Source organism: Nematostella vectensis, chromosome 5 (assembly GCF_932526225.1).
Source record: "Nematostella vectensis chromosome 5, jaNemVect1.1, whole genome shotgun sequence".
NCBI classification, from domain to species: domain Eukaryota; kingdom Metazoa; phylum Cnidaria; class Anthozoa; order Actiniaria; family Edwardsiidae; genus Nematostella; species Nematostella vectensis.
In genome coordinates, this window is record NC_064038.1 from 6953792 (window position 1) to 6980549 (window position 26758).

The window sequence follows — 26758 nt, forward strand, 5'->3', positions numbered from 1 at the left end:
CATCATCATCATCATCATCATCATCATCATCATAGTCATCATCATCATCATCATCATCATCATCATCATCATCATCATCATCATCATCATCAATAATAGTCATCATCATCATCATTATCATCATCATAGTCATCATCATCATCAAACATAGCCATCATCATCAACATCATTATCGTCGTCGTCATCATCAACATCATCAATCATAGTCATAATCATCATCATCATTATTATCATAATTATCATCATCGTCGTCGTCGTCGTCGTCATCATCATCACCAACATCATCATCATCATCACCATCGTTATCATCATCATCATTATCGTCATCATCAACATCATCATCAATCATAGTCATCATTATTTTGCGATTATTACGTTTGATCTAGTCAGAGTTGCATTGATATACAAAAGTCAATATTGATTAAAACAACGCTCGGATTATCCAGCTCCCCTCAACCCGCCCGATGAATTTGCGGCCGAAGGATTTAACCAGACTTGTATAAAGTTGAAGTGGAAGAAGCCTCCGGGGCGCGTCACTGGCATTTACAGTAAATACCTCATCTCCTACTGGCTATCAGGCCACGCCCCTGTGTCGAATGTAGACGTCACCAACATCACCGTTTCTGTTGACCCACGAGAAAAGGGCTCGTATACTGAGCTTATACGTGGGCTTCAGTCCGAAAGAGTGTACAGTTTTAAGATAACAGCTTTCACTGTAGACTACGGGCCGTTCAGCGATCCGGTATCAGCACTGGCCAGTGGAGGTAAGATTTCTATGTGTACAAATCACCCAGAGGGGCATTTTAAACATGCTTTCTTTAGACTATCCAGGCGCGAGTCCAGAAAGGGGTCCGTTGGGTCCGGACCCCACCCTGGTCATGTGACGAGATAAACTCGACTCCAGTTGACCCCTTTGTTGGTAGTTAAGAAGGCTGTTAATTTCACGTCTCTATTTGGATAGAAAAAGTTTCTAGACGGACTTAGTGATCTATTACCAGACCTAAGGATACCGATTTCAACTTAATCGATCTGTGGTCAGTGATATACTACTATGGACCCCATAGTTTTTATTTAGACACGTCCCTACTATTAATGTACTTCAACTGACAGCCGCTACTTCCTAGCCAATTTCAGACAAACATATTTTGTTTTTGCTTGTTTGGGTTGGAAAATGTCTTCACACATAGAATGGGCCGCCATTGTGTTGTCGCAGACCGATTACGCGACCCGACAAGCCTCCATGTCGAATTTGTAAAAAAATATTTTAACGATTTGTCATCTTAGCTTTTATAGATCTAGATGTTAACGAGGGTGACGCATTTGAATTGGTGTTTCTGTCTGTCTCAGACACCTGTGCGTTTTCTTGTGCGGAAAAAATTATCAGATGATATTTTGGAAAATGATGGAATCATGTGCTCTCTTGCGTTTAGAAGGACATGGCAGAAATTGTTTTCAACGCCCGACCTATATTTTGTATGTTATTATCTATTAAAAATGTTGTAATGTTTGCACGATACCTCGTCCTTATTATTAACAACTCTCCCCAGTCCCTATTGAGCCACCATCCAACGTCATGTCACACAACGGCACTTCCCAGAATCCCAAGCACACCTGCTTTATCACATGGGAAGATGTGCCCGCGCATGCCCAAAGAGGAACTCTGCTGAGTTACGTCGTAACATATCGCCTGGCCACCAGAGACGAGAGGGTCTATACAGTTGACACGACCGTGCCGAGTTGTAATAACAGCGTGGTGATCGAAGGTCTCGAGATGTATTCCACTTACATTGTGACGGTGGCCGGATTGACAAGCTCGGGGTATGGTGTGGCTAGTGATCCAGTTTATTGCTACACCGACGGTTTAGGTAAGGACTTTGAAACCAAGTGAGAGGAACCTTAATAATAAGGAAACTATGTGAACACACAGAACACTGTCCTCATACAGCAGAACCCCTTTAATAAGGACACCATAGGGTCACAAGGCTGTCCTCATAGAGTGGAACCCCTTTAATAAGGACACCATAGGGACACAAGACTGTCCTCATACAGCGGAACCCCTTTAATAAGGACATCATAGGGTCACAAGACTGTCCTCATAGAGTGGAACCCCTTTAATAAGGACACCATAGGGACACAAGACTATCCATATAGAGTGGAACCCCTTAAAGAAGGACACTATGGGAACACATAGAACAGTCCTCATAGAGTGGAACCCCATTAATAAGGACACCATAGGGTCACAAGACTGTCCTCATAGAGTGGAACCCCTTAAAGAAGGACACTATGGGAACACATAGAACAGTCCTCATAGGGAACCCCATTAATAAGGACACCATAGGGTCACAAGACTGTCCTCATAGAGTGGAACCCCTTTAATAAGGACACCATAGGGACACAAGGCTGTCCTCATATAGTGGAACCCCTTTAATAAGGACACCATAGGGACACAAGACTGTCCTCATAGAGTGGAACCCCTTTAATAAGGACACCATAGTGTCACAAGACTGTCCTCATAGAGTGGAACCCCTTAAAGAAGGACACTATGGAAACACATAGAACAGTCCTCATAGAGTGGAACCCCATTAATAAGGACACCATAGGGTCACAAGACTGTCCTCATAGAGTGGAACCCCTTAAAGAAGGACGCTATGGAAACACGTAGAACAGTCCTCATAGAGTGGAACCCCTTTAATAAGGACACCATAGGGACACAAGACTGTCCTCATAGAGTGGAACCCCTTTAATAAGGACACCATAGGGACACAAGACTGTCCTCATAGAGTGGAACCCCTTTAATAAGGACACCATAGGGTCACAAGACTGTCCTCATAGAGTGGAACCCCTTAAAGAAGGACACTATTGAAACACATAGAACAGTCCTCATAGAGTGGAACCCCTTTAATAAGGACACCATAGGGACACAAGACTGTCCTCATAGAGTGGAACCCCTTTAATAAGGACACCATAGGGTCACAAGACTGTCCTCATACAGTGGAACCCCTTAAAGAAGGACACTATGAAAACACATAGAACAGTCCTCCTAGAGTGGAACCCCTTTAATAAGGACACCATAGGGACACAAGACTGTCCTCATAGAGTGGAACCCCTTAAAGAAGGACACTATGGGAACACATAGAACAGTCCTCATAGAGTGGAACCCCTTTAATAAGGACACTATGGAAACACATAGAACAGTCCTCATAGAGTGGAACTCCTTTAATAAGGACACCATAAGGACACAAGACTGTCCTTATAGAGTGGAACCCCTTAAAGAAGGACACTATGGAAACATATAGAACAGTCCTCATAGAGTGGAACCCCTTTAATAAGGACACCATAGGGACACAAGACTGTCCTCATAGAGTGGAACCCCTTAAAGAAGGACGCTATGGAAACACGTAGAACAGTCCTCAAGGAGTGGAACCCCTTTAATAAGGACACCATAGGGACACAAGACTGTCCTCATAGAGTGGAACCCCTTTAATAAGGACACCATAGGGTCACAAGACTGTCCTCATAGAGTGGAACCCCTTAAAGAAGGACACTATTGAAACACATAGAACAGTCCTCATAGAGTGGAACCCCTTTAATAAGGACACCATAGGGTCACAAGACTGTCCTCATAGAGTGGAACCCCTTTAATAAGGACACTATGGAAACACATAGAACAGTCCTCATAGAGTGGAACCCCTTTAATAAGGACACTATGGAAACACATAGAACAGTCCTCATAGAGTTGAACCCCTTTAATAAGGACACTATGGAAACAAATAGAACAGTCCTCATACAGTGGAACCCCTTTATTAAGGACACCATAGGGTCATAATTATGGCAGCTTATTGATTTCCCAACAAGGGGAAGGAACATTCTATATTTAATTTTGACGAGTATCCCATCTAAATTTTAACACACACGGATTCGATGACATTATTTCTACCGACCACAAGTTGATTAGTTTCTAACTAGACTTGAAAATCTCTAAAAAAAAAACAAAGACCAAACGCGTTGTGTACAACTTCAAGCGTTCAGACTGGACGGGACTTAATGAGTCGCTGAAGAACATCCCTTGGGACCAAGGAATGTGAACAATTACCCGTGGATAGATCACGAACTGCGTTCTTTGCTAAAAAAAAGGATGCGCAGCGTAAAAAAAGCAAACAAAACCGGATCGCTGGCTGCTGAAAGAAAATACAATGAGCTTCGACGCGCTGCGAAACAAATGCTTTCAAAAAAGAAAAAAGAGCACGACGAAAAACTAACTATCCGACAACCCAAAGCGTTTCTGGACATACGTAAAATCATGTACAACCAACAAGCCTTCGCCGAATTTTTTTCGCGATGGCCACGCCTTCGTTACAGATACCAAGAACATGGCTAACCTGTTAAACAGATATTTCCACTCCATATTCAGCCCATCCGCCAGCGAGAAATTTGCCCACACTACCAACCGTGAGCCTGTGTTGTGTCTGGGCTCTATCAAACTCAACGTCCCTTAAGTACTGGATGTCTTAAGAAATCCAGACTCCCATAAAGCCTGTGGAACGGATCCTGGTATTCTGCTGAAAAACACCGCTCATCAAATCGCCTCATCGTTATGTCGGTTGTTTAATCTGTCGCTGTCTCTTGGATCCATTCCCGCGCTTTGGAAGGACGCAAATGTCACACCTGTGTTCAAGAAGGATGGCCCTACCCTGGCAGAAAACAACAGGCCTTTCTCCCTTCTGTGTATTCTGTCAAAAGTCCTTGAACGCTGCGTCTTCAAGCGCTGCTTCAACTTCATTTCCCCCCATATTTACCAGCTTCAACACGGATTCCTTAAGGGAAAATCCACCGTGACGCAACTCGTCGAAGTCTATCATGACATCGTAAACAGACTAGCAGGGGGGGGGACATTGATGTCATTCACCTAGACCTTTCCAAGGCCTTTGACAAGGTCCCTCATCATCTGCTTATTTCCAAGCTGCAGCAGTATGGAGTCACGGGTTCTCTGATGAAATGGTTTGTGTCCTACCTAACGGGAAGGCGGCAGCGTTGTCCTCGATGGTGTGTCCTCCTCTTGGCTGCCAGTGACCTCAGGGGTCCCACAAGGATCTATCCTTGGGCCCCTGTTGTTCCTAGTATATGCTAACGATATGCCTAACTACGTGCAGCAAGGCTCAAACATCGCTCTTTATGCTGTTGATTCTAAGCTCTACCGCTCTATAGACACTGCAAGTTCTTCAACCTCGTTGCAGGCTGACCTTGACTCCCTGTACAGCTGGAGTCTAGAGCACGGCATGGAGTTTAGTGCATCTAAGTGTAAAGTGGTGCACATGTCAAAGAAGCGTTCCACCAAGCGTCCTCCGTACCCTTACCAACTATGCGGTCGCACCCTGGATCCAGTAGCGCAGGTGACTGACCTCGGCGTTACAATTACCAAAGATCTGTCTTGGGGTCCTCACATCGAGCCTATGTGCGCAAAAGCAAACAGGGTGCTTGGACTAGTGAAGCGGGTCTGTTCTGACATCCTCGACCCAACTACAAGACAGCTGCTGTACTGCACCCTTGTTAGGCCCCACCTGGAGTATGCTTCTTGCATTTGGTCGCCTTCGACAGGCAAGCACAAAGCTCTGATTGAGAACATCCAGCGTCGAGCATCCAAGTTTATTTTGAACTATCCTGCCGATGTTTCATACACAGAAAGGCTGACAACTCTTAAGCTCCTGCCATTAGAATATCGAAGAGACATAACCGATCTAGTTCTGTTATTTAAAATAAAAAATTGTGATGTGAGCATTAGTTTAGCTAGCCTTCTTTCTCCAGCCACGTCCCGTTAAAATACTCGAAATTACCATCCTAACAATTACCGCCTTTTTCCGCTCACAACCAAAATTATTACAGGAATTCGTATTTCCCTAGAACTGTCAAACTTTGGAATAGTCTTCCTTCACTCATGAAATCTTGCACTACGCTTTCTTTTTTCAGCAATCATCTGACAACTCACTATTTAGAGAAACTTGCTTCTTACCAACCTCCATAATTTCATAGAGCTTAAATTTTTGGTAATTTAATTTTTATTTTCGTTTTAGAATTTTTATTGTTTGTAATTTGTTGGGAAAGAATTTCAATTGGGGCTTACGCCCTGTTTTCTTCTCCCGTAACATTGTTTCTTATTTTCTTTATTTTGTTTATTTTCTGTTGTAAACCGTAGTATTTTTTGTGTGACAAAGCCAATAAACTAAACTAAAAACATTTTAAAAAAATGAATGAAGTCTCACTCCGTCTTCCTAATTTTTTTTGTAGCACCCACTGGTCACGTGACTATTTTGACAAGCTCCACCCATTCCAAGCACAGTTGCCTGATTGGCTGGGGCCCTGTGGACGAAGCTCTGCGTTATGGACAAATCCTTGGTTACAACATCACTTATAACGGAAGTGACGTCACAAATATGGTGGTTGACAGCAATACCTTAAGCGCAGTGGTCAGCGGTCTAGACGTGTTCACGCAGTATGTGTTTACCGTGAGGGCGTTCAATAAATATGGACTGGGGAACAATGCGAGCTCGACCGCGTGTCGTACTGGTGAAGGAGGTAAAAATGCCATCTCGCTCTACCGTGATAAATCTATCATGTGGCTTATGCCTGGTGCACACTAGCGACATATCGACATAACGACATGGGCGCGCGCACTCTAATCTTCGACATAACGACATGGACATAACGACATTATGTGCATATCGTTATGTCGGGCTAAACATAGTGCCCGCGCCCATGTCGTTTGGGAATAGCGCGTAGTCAGACACAAGCTTTGGGGGCGGTTGGTCTGGTTTTGATTGTTTGGTTTGATTGACTACGCGCTATTCCCAAACGAAGAAAGGAATTTTGGATTCTAGACGGTCGCGCAACAACGAATTTGGCTATAAAGCGGCATTGTTATCACTTTACTTCCGAAGGGCTGACGGATACCTCCACCGACAAGAGACAAAATATTTTATCAGAATCCGCGCTATTTATCTACCCATCCGCTCTAAATTATCAGTCACATCCTCAAAGAAATTTTAAAAGGCCACAATGCTTTTATAATTTTGAAATATTTTTTGCGTTGTCCGTTAAATATAATTGGAGATTGTGTAATCGACCGGAAGTAAACTGGTGACATTGCAGTTTAATTTTGCTTCAATACCTTCAAAGAACGTGGCTTAGACCTGTTTCAGTGGTACATAACTTGCTGCCGTTTATTGCAAAACTCCCATTGGATCATTTGCTGCGTTTTCTTGAACACTTTGAAATGGATTCTGTCTGATATATTTCAACCGTTGTCCTCCAAGCTACAACGTGAAAACGGTCTAGCGAGGGCGGGTTTCACAGTCTAGCGAGGATGGGACCGTGTGCGCTATGTTTTCTTTAATATAATTCTAACCAAAATGAGCCATCCATAAAGAGACTGAGCTACATATAATGATATACATACACATTATTTTTTTATGGGGTGGGGGGGGGGGGGGGGGGGGTGGGCGCCCTAGTGTGCGTCGCCTGCGGTGTGGATGGGTTTGGGTCAAGCGGATACAATGTTGTCGCAAAGTAAGAGTTGAATCAATGTTAATCTACACTCAGGAAGCACGTGGAACTAAAATATACATAAAAGGGAATGATTCAATGAAATATGTGATAGTGATATTAAAATCCAGTACCTTACATTCATTTGTCAAGATGATCGCAGATATACATCACTTGAAGGCATACGAAAGCGCCTGACCATGAAACACTTTTCGGATCCAGATGTTTTTTGTAGGAGGACGAAAACCAGAAGCCTAGAGAAATACCCTTTGGTGCAAAGGAAAGAACAAACTAACTCATCTGTGACGTTATTGTAGTATTTTTTCACTTGAATTAATGATTGAATTAATGATCTTGACTTGGTCTTTGTGTCTCACCCAGCACCTCCAGAGATCCCACGAGACCTTGCAGTACTGTCCACAGAATGGGAGTACCGTCCAAGCGATTCATGTGAGCTGGAATGGAGTCCCGTGACATCATCCATAGCGGGCACCATGAGAGGTTACGCCATCCGAGTCTATAATACCAATGCGACAAATCCAGCAGAACAGCTCATCGCCTTATGCGTCAGCAAAACTACGTACAACTTAACAGACCTATCGCCTTTCCACATGTACAACATCTCGATATCAGCGTTCACCACGGAGTATGGGGAATTTAGCCAATCTGTGTCCTGTCTTACGGGGGAAGCTCGTAAGTTGTGATCATAATAGTGAAACCTCAATTTATCGGAAAGTCCGTTACGGAGAGACTTTCAGTTAAAATTGACAATGATGTTGTTGATGATGACTTCGATGACAATGATGTTGACGATGATGACTTCCATGACAATGATGTTGACGATGATGACATTGACGACAATAATGTTGACGATGATGACTTCCATGACAATGATGTTGACGATGATGACATTGACGACAATGATGTTGACGATGATGACATCGATGACTATAATGTTGATGATGATGACATTGATGACAATGATGTTGATGATGATGACTTCCATGACAATGATGTTGACGATGATGACATTGACGACAATGATGTTGACGATGATGACATCGATGAAAATAATGTTGATGATGATGACATTGATGACAATGATGTTGATGATGATGACATTGATGCCAATGATGTTGATGATGATGACATTGATGACAATGATGTTGATGATTGATGACATTGATGCCAATGATGTTGATGATGATGAAATTGATGACAATGATGTTGAGGATGATGACATTGATGCCAATGATGTTGATGATGATGACATTGATGACAATGATGTTGATGATGATGACATTGATGACAATGATGTTGATGATGATGACATTGATGACAATGATGTTGATGATGATGACATTGATGCCAATGATGTTGATGATGATGACATTGATGCCAATGATGTTGATGATGATAACATTGATGACAATGTTGTTGATGATGATGTTATTGATGCCAATAATGTTGATGATGATGGCATTGATGCCAATGATGTTGATGATGATGACATTGATGACAATAATATAGATGATTATGATGACATTGATAAAAATGACTAAAAGGAGGTCATTGATGATATGACGATAATGATTATAGCGATGACTACAATGGTATACTAATAATAATGATTCTTTCTCCCTTTCACAGGTCCTCATCCTCCAAACATTTCATGTCAAGCAATCGGAAGTGACTCCATAAGAATTCTGATCGAAACTATCCCCATGTCCCTGCGAAACGGGATAATACGGGGCATCCTTGTAGAAGTTCACCAAGAAGGCATGGGCCAAGTTCTAAACAAAGAAGCCCTTTGGGCGAGCCAGTATGATGTCCATGGCCTTAAGGTTTATACGAATTACACCGTCAGGGTGGCTGCCACGACATTGTTTAGGGGAAACTTCAGCGAGGAAATCCTATGTACGACGAACGAAGGCGGTAAGTGCCGCAATAGTCTAACAGCCGCCATTTTACCATCCTAAACAAAGCATCAAGTGCGGGAAGGTATCAATTTCTAACGGATGATTTGGGAAGGTATTTTAGATATTTTCGATTGAATTCGGTAAATGAAGTATGAAGCTTCGTTTTTTTTTCAAAGTCTTCATCAGATACTGATACTGGCTGACAAGGTTACGTCACGAAAAAGGCTACGTAAACAGTTTTTATTATATTTTGCCAAACCAATTCTCTTTGTATATGTTTGGTAGTTATAAAGCAAAAAATAAAATATATTTTTATTATTTTACAACGATTTGTTTTATTTGCAATAAAAATCAAGATAATTATCAGTTAGGTAATTCTACCTTAGGCTTATACCTAACAACAGCGATTAGTGAAATTTTCCCATAGTAACGAAGTCTTCGGCGCTTTATTGTTTACTTGCCTTCTTATACGCTTCTCAGTTCCGGCTACTGCGCCACTCCTGGTCAGCGGTCATAACATTAGCGCTACATCCATCAATGTCACGTGGTCTCCCTTGAATGAGATTATTGACGGCATCCTTCGCGGGTATTCTCTTTTCTACCGAGTCAGGGGCGCTGGCAATGACACCACATTGCACGTCAACGTGACGATAGATCGCAACACTTCCGTTATCACTGATCTACAGCCCTCTACTGAGTATCGCATAGAGGTAAGTTCAATAGACATGGGTGTACTGCAGAGGCGTAGCAGGCCACCCTAGATTGGGTGGGGACACAATACAGAAACTTTAAGATAATATTGGGGGCACAGCCACGCCCCTACTGAACATTTCCTTATAATTCAGGGGGTTCAGCCACGCACAAAACCACGCCCCTCCTGTCATTTCCATATAGAATATTGGGATAAGGGGGGTGCTTTACTCAGGCTATCAGAGTTCTACGACGAAAAATCATTATATTCTTCCCAATACATCATCTGTAGGGGACTGAATTTTCCTCTTCTTTATTTGACGTGTTATTGAATCAATTTTTTTCAGGTTTCTGCGTTCACCGGTGGTGGTTACGGCCCCAAGAGTGCACCTATATTTGTATTCACCGATGGACCGCCTCCGCGTATGTACAGTTCTTTTTATACACCTACCGTAAATCATCTATTAAACGTTCTCTATCTAAAGAACGCCTCCTATCTGATGAACGCCCCCCCCCTATGCTTACAAATTTGTTTTAAACAAACCTCTTAACAAACACTCTCTCTATTAAACGCCCTCCCCCTACCCTGTCCCGCTCCTCTCCCTTCATGCTTAAAACCAAAGGAAAGAATTCCGGCAATATAAATCGAACCCTATTGCCTTCTTGCTTAATCTACGCGTGTAGCGTTTTGCTCAATGTCAATAAACACTTGTCAAGCAGGCTATAATTGAACATGACCCTGTTTATTTCACAGTTTATAATGAACGCCCTTCTCTAAAGGATGGTTCTCACTAGGACTAAAGCGCAAGCTTAACCGCAAACGGAAGCGCAACACAAGTGTAAATCGGTCAACCATAAGCGAAAGCGCAAGAAAATCAAGCAGTTGCGTTCTCTAACACTTCCTCTTGCGCTTGCGTTCGAGTAAGACTCGGAAAATAACGCGTGCTGCGCTTGCGCTTACGTCCAAGTGAGAACCAACCTTAAAGGCTGGTTCTCACTTAGACGCAAGTGCAACACCAGTGAGAATCGGTCAAACATAAGCGCAAGCTTAAGAAAATCAAGCAGTTGCGCTTGAGTTCCAGGTAGAATCGGAAAATAACGCATGCTGTGCTTGTGCTTACGTCCAAGTGAGAACTAATGCCCTCTCTCGTTTGTTTGGTCATTTACGGTATTGCAAAAAACGTTGTCAGTGCAAACGGAAAATGGCGATTGACGAATGAAACCGAAAGGATCCAAAAATATTGTTCCAAATTCAGAAAAATATAAATCAAACCTAAGATTATCCATTGAAAGTAATGGAAATATGGTTCTGCCATCGCTTGAGTTTATTTACCACCTTCATTTTTAGGTAACATCAATACGTATGTGCACCTTGCGGTCGTAGAAATGCCATTCGCCATTTGCGCTGACAACCTTTATTAAAATGGCGAGAACCTGGAAGTCTGCGAGCACACCCAAATTTCCAAACACCATTTGGCTGTTACATGGCATTTTAAATGTGTCAAAAACGCCTTGCTGCATTTTTGACAATAATGTTTCCATTTGATTAACCATTCTAGCGCCAAAGGTCGTCCCAACAGATATTACTGAGACGAAGACAGCAACAACCTCGAGATCATGCGCAATCACTTGGATACTAGACCCCGGCGAGGAGAGAGGTCTGGATGGCTACAACATCTACTGGCGCCGCGCGGATTCTAACGCCAGCGCGTGGCAGCAGTTCAGAGTGGAGAGTCTTAACACGAGTTATGACTTAACCGGGCTTGAGGAATACACGGAGTACATGATCCGTGTGTCGCTCTTTAACTTGGGCGGCCAAGGGAATCTAAGCGAAGTACTGACGTGTACGACTAAGCAGGACGGTGAGTTGTATATGGGGTTTTTTTTAATTCCGATGGCGCGACGAACGAGTGCCGAACGGCGTCGCTCATTTCTGCTCATCACCGCAACTCCGATGACGCGACGAATGAATGCCAAACGGCGTCGCGCATTTCTATTCGGCCTATTATCAAAGGATAGAACATCACCAAAAATCCGATGGCGCCACGAACGAATACCGAACGGCGTCGCGCATTTCTATTCGGCCTATTATCAGAGGATTAGGCACCACCGAAATTCCGATACCGCGACGAACGAATCAGAGGATCGTACACTACCGAAACTCCGATGGCACATCAAACGAATGCCGAACAGCGTCGAGAATTTCTACTCCGCCTATTATCAGAGGATCCGTACACATCCGAAATTCCGATGGCGCGACGAACGTATACTGAACGGCGTCGCGTATTTAAACTCGGCCAATCATCAGGACTCTAACTAGACTTGATTCTTACACGCAGGGTTTCGGCCCCGAAAAGTTAAAAACAATGTTTTTTTTCAATAGCAAAATTACTAGGTATGGAACAAACTGTGACCAAGGAATATAAAAAAAACCGGCGAATAGCACGGAATATTTTTTATTTAAAGAGTGTTTTGTTTCTTTTTTATTATGTGTGTAACCCTTGCCAATTAAGTGGCATGTTTCTCGCTGTATCCCACAGGGCCTAGCGCGCCTCCACAAAACGTGACTGCAACAGTCACAAGCCCCAACGCGATAATCATCTCATTTGGCAAGATTCCCTCCCAAGACGAGAACGGGATCGTCCAGTACTATCGCATCTGTGTTTACGAGAAGGAGCTTGGTATCACCTTCATGCAGTGCATTCAGGTGAATAATACCGCAAAAGGGACCAGGAGAAGGAGAGAAGTGGCGTTTGATATGTACTCGAAGGCTTTAACTGGTCTTAAACCACACACTGAGTACGTAATACAAGTACATGGACACACAATCAAGGATGGGGTATACAGCGACCCCATTACCATCACCACCGATGAAGATGGTGAGTAAATACAAAATAATGGCATGAAATTTACCAATTCTCAATATATAAGCTCAAGATTCCGCATACACGAAGTTCCTCTGACCAAAAGCTTAAACCCAAATTTTAAAGAAATTTAGAAAATATGAAATTTAGATACTAGCGAGCAAAGTTGGCTTAATTTCTGATCAGAGCCCGACTTCTCCCTAAAAACGAGGAGAATTCATACTTTGAACATTTAAAATCCCTTAGAAAAAACACTTTTTGATATTTTGGTTTACATAACATTAGGAACCTCTATGCAAAAACTCAAGCTTACCGAAGTTAACCAGACCTTATTTTGGGAAAACTTGCTATTTTTTGCTCTGTCTAAAAGACATGCATTTGTCAAGCTCACGGTATAATATACACACTCGTAAGATACATTCATCGAGAGTGCAGATACAAACATACATTTGTCAAGCTCAGGGTAGAATATCACACTCGTAAGATACATTCATCAAGACTGCAGATACAACCTAGTCTAGGCATACGAAGGAACTTCAGACAACCACTATACAACTCATGCATGACCATGGACCACACTTAAGATCGAAATTGTTGGTTTTTGTGGAGGGACGAAAACTTGAGAAGTATGAGAAAACTCCTTGACGCTAAGGCGAAAACCTTATTTTCTCACGTCTGAAATGGGAATAAAACTCGGAACCCAGTGATGAGAGCACAGGCACTAAAAAGATTGAAGCTTTGCCAACTGTGCCTTTAGTATCCCATTCGAAAAAGATCTCATCTCCACTTCTTTCTGCTGACATCCGCGACTAGCATGGTCCCCTTGGCATAGCAAAGTGCGGTTAAGACCCAGTTATGGTTCATTAGAACGCAGGCGGAACATTTGATCAAAATAGTGTCCGAAACAGTGTCCTTTCTTGTCCCACCTTGTGGTTCCGTCTCATACCATGGGTTACTGTTCTTTCATTGTCTTAAAATATCTCTGTCGCACCATGGCATACCATGTCGAACCGTAGTAGGTCGTGTCATATCTTACCCTATCGCACCTTGTCGTGTCATTTCTTACCCTACCGCACCTTGTCGTGGCATATCTTACCCTGTCGTGCTGTATTTTACCCTGTCGCACCTTGTCGTGTCATATTTTACCCTGTCGTGCTATATCTTTCCCTGTCGCACCTTGTCGTGTCATATCTTACCCTGTCGTGCTGTATCTTACCCTGTCGCACCTTTTTGTGTCATTTCTTACCCTACCGCACCTTGTCGTGCTATTCTTACCCTGTCGCACATTGTCGTGTCATATCTTACCCTGTCGTGCTTTATCTTACCCTGTCGCACCTTGTCGTGGCATATCTTACCCTGTCGTGCTATATCTTTCCCTGTCGCACCTTGTCGTGTCATATCTTACCCTGTCGTGCTATATCTTACCCTGTCGCACCTTGTCGTGTCATATCTTACCCTGTCGCACCTTGTCGTGTCATATCTTACCCTGTCGTTTCATATCTTACCCTGTCGCACCTTGTCGTGTCATATCTTACCCTGTCGTGTCATATCTTACCCTGTCGCACCTTGTCGTGTCATATCTTACCCTGTCGTGTCATATCTTACCCTGTCGCACCTTGTCGTGTCATATCTTACCCTGTCGTGTCATATCTTACCCTGTCGCACCTTGTCGTGTCATATCTTACCCTGTCGTGTCATATCTTACCCTGTCGCACCTTGTCGTGTCATATCTTACCCTGTCGCACCTTGTCGTGTCATATCTTACCCTGTCGTTTCATATCTTACCCTGTCGCACCTTGTCGTGTCATATCTTATACCCTGTCGTGCTATATCTTTCCCTGTCGCACCTTGTCGTGTCATATCTTACCCTGTCGTGTCATATCTTACCCTGTCGCACCTTGTCGTGTCACATCTTACCCTGTCGTGTCATATCTTACCCTACCGCACCTTTTCGTGTCATATCTTACCCTGTCGCACCTTGTCGTGCTATATCTTACCCTGTCGCACCTTGTCGTGTCATATCTTACCCTGTCGTGCTATATCTTTTCCTGTCGCACCTTGTCGTGTCATATCTTATACCCTGTCGTGCTATATCTTACCCTGTCGCACCTTGTCGTGTCATATCTTACCCTGTCGTGCTATATCTTACCCTGTCGCATATTGTCGTGTCATATCTTACCCTGTCGTGTCATATCTTTCCCTGTCGCACCTTGTCGGGGCATATCTTACCCTGTCGTGCTGTATCTTACCCTGTCGCACCTTGCGTGTCATATCTTACCCTGTCGTGTCATATCTTACCCTGTCGCACCTTGTCGTGTCATATCTTACCCTGTCGTGTCATATCTTACCCTGTCGCACCTTGTCGTGTCATATCTTACCCTGTCGTTTCATATCTTACCCTGTCGCACCTTGTCGTGTCATATCTTATACCCTGTCGTGCTATATCTTTCCCTGTCGCACCTTGTCGTGTCATATCTTACCCTGTCGTGTCATATCTTACCCTGTCGCACCTTTTCGTGTCATATCTTACCCTGTCGCACCTTGTCGTGCTATATCTTACCCTGTCGCACCTTGTCGTGTCATATCTTACCCTGTCGTGCTATATCTTTTCCTGTCGCACCTTGTCGTGTCATATCTTACCCCGTCGCACCTTGTCCTGCTGTATCTTACCCTGTCGCACCTTGTCGTGGCATATCTTACCCTGTCGTGCTATATCTTTCCCTGTCGCACCTTGTCGTGTCATATCTTACCCTGTCGTGCTATATCTTTCCCTGTCGTGCTGTATCTTACCCTGTCGCACCTTGTCATGGCATATCTTACCCTGTCTTTCTATATCTTTCCCTGTCGCACCTTGTCGTGTCATATCTTACCCTGTCGTGTCATATCTTACCCTGTCGCACCTTGTCGTGTCATATCTTACCCTGTCGTGTCATATCTTACCCTGTCGCACCTTGTCGTGTCATATCTTACCCTGTCGTGTCATATCTTACCCTGTCGCACCTTGTCGTGTCATATCTTACCCTGTCGTGTCATATCTTACCCTGTCGCACCTTGTCGTGTCATATCTTACCCTGTCGTGTCATATCTTACCCTGTCGCACCTTGTCGTGTCATATCTTACCCTGTCGTGTCATATCTTACCCTGTCGCACCTTGTCGTGTCATATCTTACCCTGTCGTGTCATATCTTACCCTGTCGCACCTTGTCGTGTCATATCTTACCCTGTCGTGTCATATCTTACCCTGTCGCACCTTGTCGTGTCATATCTTACCCTGTAGCACCATTGCCCTCTCTTTCTTCTAGCCTTGTCTAACTTTTCGTAACCTTTTCATATATCTACAGTCCCCACTTTGCCTCCTGAAAATGTCATGGTTTTCAACACAAGTACCACAAGCCTGAAACTCCAATGGGGAGAAATACCCAGTGGACACCTCAACGGCGTCCTGCGAGCATTCAACATTACGTACTGGCCAACAAACGATCCGAACACGATCACGAACATTAGTATAACCCCCGAACAGGCACTCGGTACTGCCACCGTTACGCAGGAACACAACATTACAACCTCAAGTGAGACACCCACTACAAGACCGTCTAGTGAGACACCCACTTCAACCTCTAGTGAGACACCCACTAAAACCTCTAGTGAGACACCCACTACAAGACCTTTTAGTGAGACACGCACTACAACCTCTAGTGAGACACCCACTGAAACCTCAAGTGAGACACCCACTACAACCTCTAGTGAGACACCCACTAAAACCTCAAGTGAGACACCCACTACAACCTCTAGTGAAACACCAACTACAACCTCTAGTGAGACACCCACTACAACCTCTAGTGAGACACCCACTACAAGACCTTTTAGTGAGACACCCACTACAACCTCTAGTGAGACACCCACTAAAACCTCAAGTGAAACACCCACTACAACCTCTAGTGAGACACCCACTAAAACCTCAAGTGAGACACCCACTACAACCTCTAGTGAAACACCCACTACAACCTCTAGTGAGACACCCACTACAACCTTTAGTGAGACACCCACTAAAACCTCAAGTGAGACACCCACTAAAACCTCTAGTGAGACACCCACTAAAACCTCAAGTGAGACACCCACTACAACCTCTAGTGAGACACCCACTACAACCTCTAATGAGACACCCACTAAAACCTCTAAAAAGACACCCGCTACAAGACCGTCTAGTGAGACACCCACTACAAGACCTTCTAGTGAGACACCCACTACAAAACCTCCTGAGATAAGTTTCGGACGACGGCGCCGTTCTGTGGCCACGCCCACATATAGCTGGGAGCTGACCGGACTCAAGATATGGACGGACTATACCGTGCGAATTAATGGGTTTACTATAGGTGAAGGGCCAAGGTCGCCAGAAATGAACGCGTCTACAGACATGGGCGGTAAGTAGATGTGACGGGAGAATGCCAGGAGAGAATATCACCTTGAGCTTAGTAATTCATTCAAAAGCGTCGAATCACTAAACTGAGTGAACACAATCATGGAAATGTTCTATAACTGCAACGACAAGATTTTATGAATCACATTTCTTAGGCCACCACTATGATAAGCAATTATAAGCCTTCACCGACATAATGTGTACATTCAATACCATCAATAAAATATCTTAAATGCAAAATAAAACTACACATCCCCATTTATAGAGAATACTTCATGGAAAGTGCGCGCGTACGGTTTTTATTCACGAGTTGTGCAGTTATTTTGATACAAAACAACGAGTGAATAAAAGCTGTACAAAGCACTTTCCATGCTGTATTTTGTTTATTATATACATACTGAGAAATTTTAAATTTATTACATAACATTTTATTAGACTTGGCTACAGAGGCTCCGACGGTTCAGTTAAAGACAGACAGAAACGTATTACATTGAAATGGATCTGTCTCGCTAATGTCACGCACGGGAATGATGTTAGATAGCGTTTTAAGAGCCTTACATCTCGCTCGATTTTTCACTTTGATTCTTGTTTTCAAGACTTTCTATAATCCTCTACAGTGTCATTGAGAGCATTTTGAACGCTTTGTATTCAATTTTCAAAGTAAAATTTCATTCTCTCGCTTAATGCAGCTCAATAAACAAAAGTGACATGCAAAGCTACCCGTCTCCCCGCGTTGGGCTTGAAGCCATTCAAGTGCAGTGAAAAAATATCGTTCGTCCAATCAGAACCGCGAACGACTTTTCTTCACGGTGAAAAAACATCGTTCGCGCCTCTAATTTGCTGATACCAGTGAACGAACGAAAATTTACTGAATATGTTTTCAGTGAGAATTTCTCAGTATGTGTATAATAAAACACAATATTAAATACAATACAATGCCATACAGCCCCATATAACACACTATAACACCCAACGCCATCTCGTCCCAGTCCCTAGCTCGCCTCCTGATGACGTCACATACGATGTCCTCTCGCCATCGTCCATCATCGTGCGATGGAAACCCGTTCCAGTCCACCACCGTAACGGCATCATACAGGGATACCGTCTGCGATACCAAACGGAGATGCGCATTATTATTGTAAACCTAACCGCTGATCAGTACAGTGCCATCCTCACAGACCTGGACAGAGTGGCGAACTACACGATTTTCATGTCTGCCTTTACTAGGTCTGGAGAAGGCAACTCCTCGTATGACTTCATCGCATCAGATTCATTTGGTGAGAGTACAGAGGCGGATCTAGAGTTGGATAAAAACGTTTGAACCCCATCTTGAGTATAGAACAATACATAATTCCCTTTTTAGGGATGCAAACTCCCAAATTGATGCACAATTTATTAATGAAACTGCCTATAGAATAGGAATTTGTGTCAGTGTGACTCAATATAGACAAAAAGAAACAAAAAATACACCCCCATCCTCAACTTTCATAAAACACCCTGTTAGGAGAACAGTAATTATTTTATTTCAATCAATCAATCGATCAAAAAAAAGTATAGAGAAAAGTGATATAAAAATATAACTCAAACTCGGTAGACATCAAAAGAACGAATAATATAAAAATCGTGGGCATCCTGTGCTCATGCAAAATTCGTCCCAAGGAAATAATGGAAAATATTGAAAATTTTCCGAAAAGACCCTTGAGACGCGGCTGCTTGGGAATGACGGGAATAAGTGGCCTCGCTCTAACTCCCTTGCGTTAAAAAAAAAAAAAAAAAACGAAATACACACATATAGGCCTCTTAGATTTCTTGTTCTTTTGCTTCTCGCTACGGTTTCGACTACAGAGAGACTAGGTACGGGTAACTAGTCGTTCTTTAAGAGTGCACCCTGTATTTGCTATAATATTATAAATTACCGAACAGGCCCGAAGACCTCGCCAATTAACTTGACCGCAGAGAACTGGGTCACCCCATCCACCGTCCCAGTCTACTGGATGCCACTCGACGAGCCGGAAATTAACGAAAAGCTGATGGGGTACCGCATATCTTGGCGGCCTGTCAGCCTGGGCGACGTAGAGGTTCGAAATGCACCCTGGGAAAATGCAACAGTGCGTAAAGACAGTCCCACGAAGTACATTATCCGGGGACTACTGAACTACGCGCGCTACGAGATAAACGTGGCGGGGTTTACCAGGGGCGGCGATGGACCATCAGACTCGGATCATGGAGGTATTATTTAAACAAAGTCCTGTATAAGAATATAAATTTGAGCCCGATTTTGCGAATGTGTTGTCAGTCTGTCCGTCTGTTCACTGTCACCGTATAGCCTCCTCCCTCCTCATCAAGTGTGCCTGGCCGTCCGTCCGTCACCCTGCCTGACTGACGGAATAATTGCTCCGATGTCTGTCCTGTTTTTTGACTATCCATCTATTCGTCCATAAGTCTATATCCCTTCCCTTCCCTCCCCCCCCCCTCCCCTCCTCCCCTCCCGCCAACAGTACGCCCACACATCTTTTCCTTTATTTACTTCTCCTTTTTTGGCTTTTATACCAATGCTTGCGCACGTGTTCTCTATTCCAGAAACCTGTCGCTGCCACAAGCGCATCGCGGCGAACTATCGTGTCTTCCCGCCTTACGTCATCGCGACAGTCGGCGACGCCTCCGTCAACATGTCCGGCATGATTCCAGAGATCCTTGATAACCTGACCGTGTCTTGCTGCAGGTCAGAGGCTCTTACATAATCTTCTTAACTTGGACTCGGATAAGCCGAACTCTTGGCATGATCCCGAAGTCCTTGATAATTGGATAGTTTCTCTTTGAAGACCAAATACTCTTATAAGATCTTTTTGACTCGAACTTGGATAACTCGAACTCCCCTTTAATTGAAAAACAGCTATCTACGATAACTCGAGCTATCGTTAATTTCCACTGGACGCGTACCAAAATGAAATTCCCTTGGATTTTCTTTATGCAGTTGCTCTACTTCCATTCCGCTAACTCGATTCTCTTGCTTATTTGACTTGATTTGTGTTTCCTTTTATAGTCATCTTTACAAGAGAACTGGATAAAAAACGTTATAAAAGGAAAACATTAACCTTTATAAACCTGCTGTCTCGTTTTTTTTTCAGTAATGTTATGTTATATTTCATATGCTTTGATGGCCTTGTTGTCGCGATATTAGGGTACAATTGAAATAACTCACCGAGCGAGTTGAGTCATTGCTAGTGGCATTTATTTTACGACATGCTCGGGGGCCAAGTGGTCTTATGTACGAGGTTCTTCTGTACTTCTCAACACGCTTTGGTCCTAAAGTTGCCCTTATTAACGGGGTTCTAATGAATAATATCAACACACTCTGGTCGAAAAGTTGCCCTTATTAACGTGGTTCTAATGTATATCTCAACCCACTCTGGTCGAAAAGTTGCCCTTTGTAACAAGGCTCAAACGTATATCTCAACCCGCTTTGGTCGAAAAGTTGCCCTTATTAACAAGATTCCACTATATTTTTCTTTTAGGACATGTTTCCAACATGGGAAATCATACGTTGACTTTTTCACAAATGGTCACGGTGACCCCTCCTACCAGCTCAACAGTAATGACGTCAGGGATTTAATTGACAGTAGGAACGAACTTAGCTTTCCAGTCTATGGATGGAAAGATCAGAATTTCTTCGATGGAGAATATCCGTTTATCCCCCTTGTCGAGTCCCCGGGTTTCGCCTTTCTTGTCAAGTCGCCTGAGATGGGAAGTGTACTACGGAGGATTCTTATTTCTATCATGGACATGTGGCCAATTGTAGCAGTGACGGTGCTGATGGCCTTACTAGCGGGCGTTATGATATGGGTTTTGGTAAGTCAACGCTCACTCTTGTGGCCACCAATTGAAATTCGAGATGATAAGCCAATCAGGATGCGAGTAGCATGATCTCGTCATGTATGCTCCATATTTGGTAGGGCAGTGAAGCATTTCTTCCGCGCTGATTGACTGATTGTTTCTGGTGGCCACCGTAGCACTCTCTTAACTGTAAATGCTTAATGAACTGTAACACTGAAAAATCTAATGGCTTCATTGAGTGGCTTAAATAACCACAAATATATTATTATATTTCCGCACTTCAAAAGTACTAAGGCACGAATTTAGTCTATTGAGAGTTGCATGCGTGGCCAAGACACAGCGCCTACAAAAAAAACACAGCGGAAAACAAACATAGCGAAAAACACCTGGGAAACAATAGCTAAAAACATAGGTTAACATAGGGAAAAACACCGGGTGAACATAGCGAAACCCCCGGGTGAATGTTGAAAACACTGGGTGAACATAGCGAAAAACACCTGGTAGACATAGCTTAAAAACACCAGGTAAACATAGCAAAAAGCACTGGGTAAACATAGCGAAAAACATCGGGTAAACGTAACGAACAACACCGGGTAAACATAGCGAAAAACACCGGGTAAACAGCGAAAAAATCGGGTAAACAAAGCGAACAACACCGGGTAAACATAGCGAAAACACTGGATAACATAGCAAAAAACGCCCGATTAACGCCTGCAAAGCAGGCTAATTGACAAAATCGGTATTTGTAAATGTTACTTATTCATTATTGTGCTCAGGACACCACAGCAAACCCAGAACATTTCCCATCATCTGTAGCATCTGGCCTCTGGAACGGCTGGTGGTGGGCTTTCATCACCATGACAACCTTAGGGTGAGTGACGTGTTATTCCTTGGAAGCTTTACCGCAAGGGTACGTTTCAATCAGCCAAAACAAATCAACAGAAAACAAATAGGTGAACGGATGGGAAGCAAGGTTAACACAGCTATCTCAACCTTTGCGATAAGAGAAATTCCATGGTGTAAGATTTCCTAATGATTTTAGTAAAATAATAATTTTCAGTGCTTTCTAATTGAAAGGTACGGAGACCGTGTCCCCAAGACAAACAAGGCCAAAGTGTTTGCTATTGTCTGGATTCTCGTTGGACTTGTCATCTTTGGAATTCTCAACGGCTCATTAACATCTGCCTTCACGTCTATTGTATTCACGTCTACCACCGGGCTGTACAACACTAAGGTGAAGGAGATGGGTTCGGAAAGGCAAGGGACTTGGGGGTGGGTGGTGTGGTTTGGTGCCTGAAAACCGAAATAAAGGGTAGGGTAAAGGCTATTGACATCTGTCTTCATGTCTACATATTCACATTCACCACTAGGGCGTACCACACTGAGGTGTTGTAGATGAAGTTCGGGACAACGATGATAGTGATGTCTCTTTATTCTTTGATCATGTAGTAACTGATTATAAATAACAATCTCCGAAGTTATATACAGTTGTCACGTGATTTCGGTATTAATAGAATAATAGTCATTGATAACAATTATGACATAAGGTGAAAGGGGTGGGGGTGGTGTCTGAAAGGAGTACAGTAGCGGTCTAGGGGTAGGGTTTAGGGGTTTAAACCCCCCTTGGGCTGCCAGAAAACCATATGTAACAAAACAATTACCCCCCCCCCCCTTTGTCAATGAGCCAGCCCCCCCCCTTTAGCGAAAAGCTAGATCCGCCCCTGGAGTAGGAATAAAAAATAGCAAAGTTAAATTAAAATTTTAAGGTCGTGTTAGCTTATATTCGCTTGATGTTTTGCATAGATGTTCTTTGTGTAATATAAACCAAAATAAGCTTTAGTATTTTTTGGTAGAGAATCCGTTCTTGATATATAGTTAATTGTAGCAAATTATGCAAAATTGTGATTTGTCTGAAATTGCCCAATTTGGGCGAAATTGCTACTTTTTTCATGATCTATGGCAACTTTGCTCTATCATACAGGGGCGTAACCAGGGGGGTGGCCCAGGGGGCACGGGCCACAATACAGTAAATGTATGAGTCATTATTTGAAATACAGGAGAAAATGCCTTCACTGGGCCTTTTGGGCCCCCTCCTGTTAAAAATCCTGACTACGCCGCTGTCATATCTCAAGAACGGATCATCTACCAAAAAATACTAAAGCTTATTTTGTTTTATATTATGCAATATAAACAAAAGTAAGCTATCACAACCTTACAATTTTAATTTTGCCATTTTTTGCTCCTGTCTAACACTTACATCCACCGCTAGCTGTGCAGAACCAAGTTGATGTGGGTGAAATTTGGTCGGAAAGGCAAGAGGAGGGGTGTTTTAAAGGAGAGTGAGCGCCGTTTTGTAGGGCGGTAAACGAATATAAACCGAAATGTCGGTAGTGGAGATGTAAGTAGGGTTTGTGATAAGTAGTAGCTGAACCCTCATCTATTGTTACAGGTCGCGGCGTTGTCAAACACACCCGAATATCACTTTGGTGTCCGCATGCAAGCCATGGTAAACACAGGTAAGTACATCAATTATTATCACTGCATCGCCATTGCCACCTCCATCGCCACCACCATCATCACCATCATCGCCATCGCCATCCCCACCGCCGTCATCAAAACCTATAACGCCACCACTACCACCATCATCATCACTATAAATATACACCCTCAATAAACAGCTGTTTATCAACGTCTATAGATCGGAATTACTCCCGTTTCACGGATGTGGTCCAAGCACTTACAAGTTCCTCGGTGCATGGAATCCTGATCGATGCTTACGAAGCAGGATACAAGAGAATCGATCTAGCTGGAACTGGGATCCGGATCCAAAGGGTTTACGACCGGCTCTCCACATACGGAGTTGTCTTGTCCGGACCATCTGTCCGGCTTCATCAGTGTTCTCGTAATTATATGACTGCACACAAGGCCGAGATGTTCGCACACATCGAGAAGTTTGTCCTTGTTGTTGAGGTGAGGGGTGCCTTGTTACAAGCAAGCAAGGAAGCACGCACGCACGCACACACGCAAGCAAACAAGCAATCATTCAGAAAAATAAGCAAACAAACGGTCAAGCAAGAAAACAAACAAGCAAACATGCATAAAACAAGGAAACAAACAGTCAAGAAAGCAAACAAACGAACAAGGAAACATGCATGAAACAGACAAACTAACAAACAAGCAAGTAAGAAAACAAACAAACAAGCAAGAAAACAAACAGGCAAGCAAGCAAAAAACAAACAAGCAATCATGCAAACAAACAAACAAATAAACAACCAATCAAGCAAACAAACAAGCAAACAGAAACAAAAAGTCAAGAAAGCAAACAAACGAACAAGGAAACATGCATGAAACAGACAAACTAACAAACAAGCAAGTAAGAAAACAAACAAACAAGCAAGAAAACAAACAGGCAAGCAAGCAAAAAAACAAACAAGCAATCATGCAAACAAACAAACAAATAAACAACCAATCAAGCAAACAAACAAGCAGACATACATGAAACCAGAAAACAAACAATCAAGCAAACAAACAGGCAAGCAAAGAATCAAACGGCCTGATAGACTGGCTAACTGATTGACGGACAGAAGGATGGCGGGGGCGTCAGACTTATTCTAACCGATGGTTTGTTCATTATATTCTCTTAAAGGCAGAGGATTTCAACGAACTTGTGGAATTATCGACTGGCTTGTTTGATAAAGAGTCCGAAGTGTTCAAGCAAGTCATGATGTACACCCTAGCACTCATTGCTGTGCTGACGTCTTTTGCACTTCTCTGGGAGGTGTATCGCTTGGGTAAAAAGCGGAAATTTTCAGGTAAGTCGGGTTATCGGATCCAATGCAAGTTCTCAAGTTTCCCTTCGATATTCTGCAGTTTCCGACACGAGAAGCTCTTTTGGTTCGGGTTCCGTGGGTCCTCTGCAGGACTGTTCTACTCGTTTTGTGCCTACCTCATTACCAGTGTCCTCTCGGTATTAATCAAAGTGACTTGACAGACAGTGCTGAATAACGCATGCGCGTGTTCAGGCGAAAACAAACACAACAGTAGTGCTGAATCGTTCGAGTAAAGGTACGAAAGGCTGACTTCAATCGTTGTTTTGGCTTATTGTACTGGATTAAAACCATACTGTACAAAGATGACAGATTTTTCTGATAATGAGGGAGTCATAAAGAATATTATGGCCTTGAGTTTGGTCTAGTTTTCTTAGCATTCGCCAAAATGTGACAGTTCACCGGCTCAGAAAGGCCGGTTTAACCACGCGGTACTGGAACTAGTCTTGCGTTTTTCAGCACTGGTGGATTTGACACGAATTTAATACCAACCTCGTCCCCAGGGTCTTCTGGGTAATTTTCGATATGAGGGGTCAGTACGCTGCTCTTACAAGCTGCAATTTGATTGGGCAAAGGAACAATATCCGCACCTCGACACAAAGAACGAGAATAGAGATAAAAGAACTCCTTTGTAGAACAAAGATAATAGGAGACAAAGCAGCTGCGTGCTTACTCATATGAAGTCTGGCTGCTAGACGCAATATTGAGTATTACCCAGAAAGTATTACCCTGTGAACTTGGTGGCCACGGCAGCGCCCGTCGCACTATAACACTTCCATTTGGCTGCTGTTGTTTGTTCCTTATATTTAAAGCACGCGCATGCGCTAGTGTTAGCTCTGCCGCTGTACGCAGAGTTTCACATTGTTTTTTTTTTCTTACAGACTTCGACGCTCACCAAGCCAAAAGGAAAGAAATGGAGGTTGAAATTCGAGATTTCGTAAACGCCTTTTGCACCGAGCTTACTGTTAGTTTATCTGCTATGAAACAACAGCATTTGCGTGAACAGCTGGCCTTGGTACGCAATCAAGAGAAGTCTGTCGTGACCTACAACAACATGGAGTCATTCACATAAACCTTTTGAAACTATTCATATACTTCTGCACTTCTCTTTCTTACTTTCTTAGGGGTTAAAAGTGGTTACAGCTCTTTCGAGCATCAAATACTTTTACACGAAAGATAGAAATGCGCCGAGAGAAATATTTAAGCATACACTCTTTTTTATAAGAACGTCTTATTTTCAGTTGAGGCTGAGCCGTTCTTATTTTTGGAGCATTTTAAGGCTCTTATCGATGTTCTTAAATTTCTGTTAACTGAAATCATACACACCAGCTGAGTAAAAACAGGAGCAGTTTCTTCATTTTAGAGCGATCACTCTGATGAAAAAAATATTTTGCTGCTATCTGAGCCTCGGCATGTTTTTAGCATATTCTTAAATTTTGGCGAAATCCCAGCCTAGACGTTCTTATAAAAAAAAGGTTTTTATAAAAGAGAGTAATGACTTCCCTCTTTTTATTCGAATCATACGGCGCAGTTCATAATGACATCGTAAACATGTTGATGTGTTACTAAATGAAAGCTAAAAAAAATGGTAGGTTTTGGTTTTGGAATTCTGCTCCCGGAATATGTTCGGTAGCCAAATTCACAACATCATAATTTGCGTCGCCTAAAAGA

At 43.1% G+C, this 26758-nt stretch overlaps 2 protein-coding genes across 2 annotated transcripts; both read left to right on the forward strand.

Moving 5' to 3' along the window:
• Positions 1–289: 289 nt before the first annotated feature.
• LOC125563117 (neogenin-like) lies at positions 290–9515 on the forward strand. Its single transcript, XM_048727944.1, has 5 exons — positions 290–764; positions 1548–1865; positions 6283–6570; positions 7918–8229; positions 9187–9515. Exons 2-5 carry the CDS (start codon positions 1574–1576, stop codon positions 9513–9515), a joined length of 1221 nt encoding a protein of 406 aa, XP_048583901.1. The 5' UTR covers positions 290–764; positions 1548–1573.
• Positions 9516–9940: 425 nt separating this feature from the next.
• Positions 9941–26686, forward strand: LOC116608285 (protein sidekick-1). The gene is made up of 15 exons (XM_048727419.1): positions 9941–10165; positions 10493–10568; positions 11705–12007; positions 12686–13024; positions 16351–17430; positions 18416–18703; positions 19350–19655; positions 20007–20148; positions 20942–21275; positions 22037–22131; positions 22338–22494; positions 23710–23776; positions 23959–24230; positions 24907–25072; positions 25969–26686. Exons 3-15 carry the CDS (start codon positions 11929–11931, stop codon positions 26157–26159), a joined length of 3516 nt encoding a protein of 1171 aa, XP_048583376.1. The 5' UTR covers positions 9941–10165; positions 10493–10568; positions 11705–11928; the 3' UTR covers positions 26160–26686.
• Positions 26687–26758: the final 72 nt, after the last annotated feature.

Excerpts from the sequence above, each read along its gene's own strand:
- LOC116608285 (XM_048727419.1), top strand. The coding sequence starts at position 11,929 with ATGATCCGTGTGTCGCTCTTTAACTTGGGCGGCCAAGGGAATCTAAGC. Across the intron at positions 13,025-16,350 it reads CATCACCACCGATGAAGATG|TCCCCACTTTGCCTCCTGAA; the intron begins GTGAGTAAATAC and ends ATATATCTACAG. Across the intron at positions 18,704-19,349 it reads CATCGCATCAGATTCATTTG|GCCCGAAGACCTCGCCAATT; the intron begins GTGAGAGTACAG and ends ATTACCGAACAG.
- LOC125563117 (XM_048727944.1), top strand. The coding sequence starts at position 1,574 with ATGTCACACAACGGCACTTCCCAGAATCCCAAGCACACCTGCTTTATC. Across the intron at positions 6,571-7,917 it reads GTGTCGTACTGGTGAAGGAG|CACCTCCAGAGATCCCACGA; the intron begins GTAAAAATGCCA and ends TGTCTCACCCAG. Across the intron at positions 8,230-9,186 it reads CTGTCTTACGGGGGAAGCTC|GTCCTCATCCTCCAAACATT; the intron begins GTAAGTTGTGAT and ends TCCCTTTCACAG.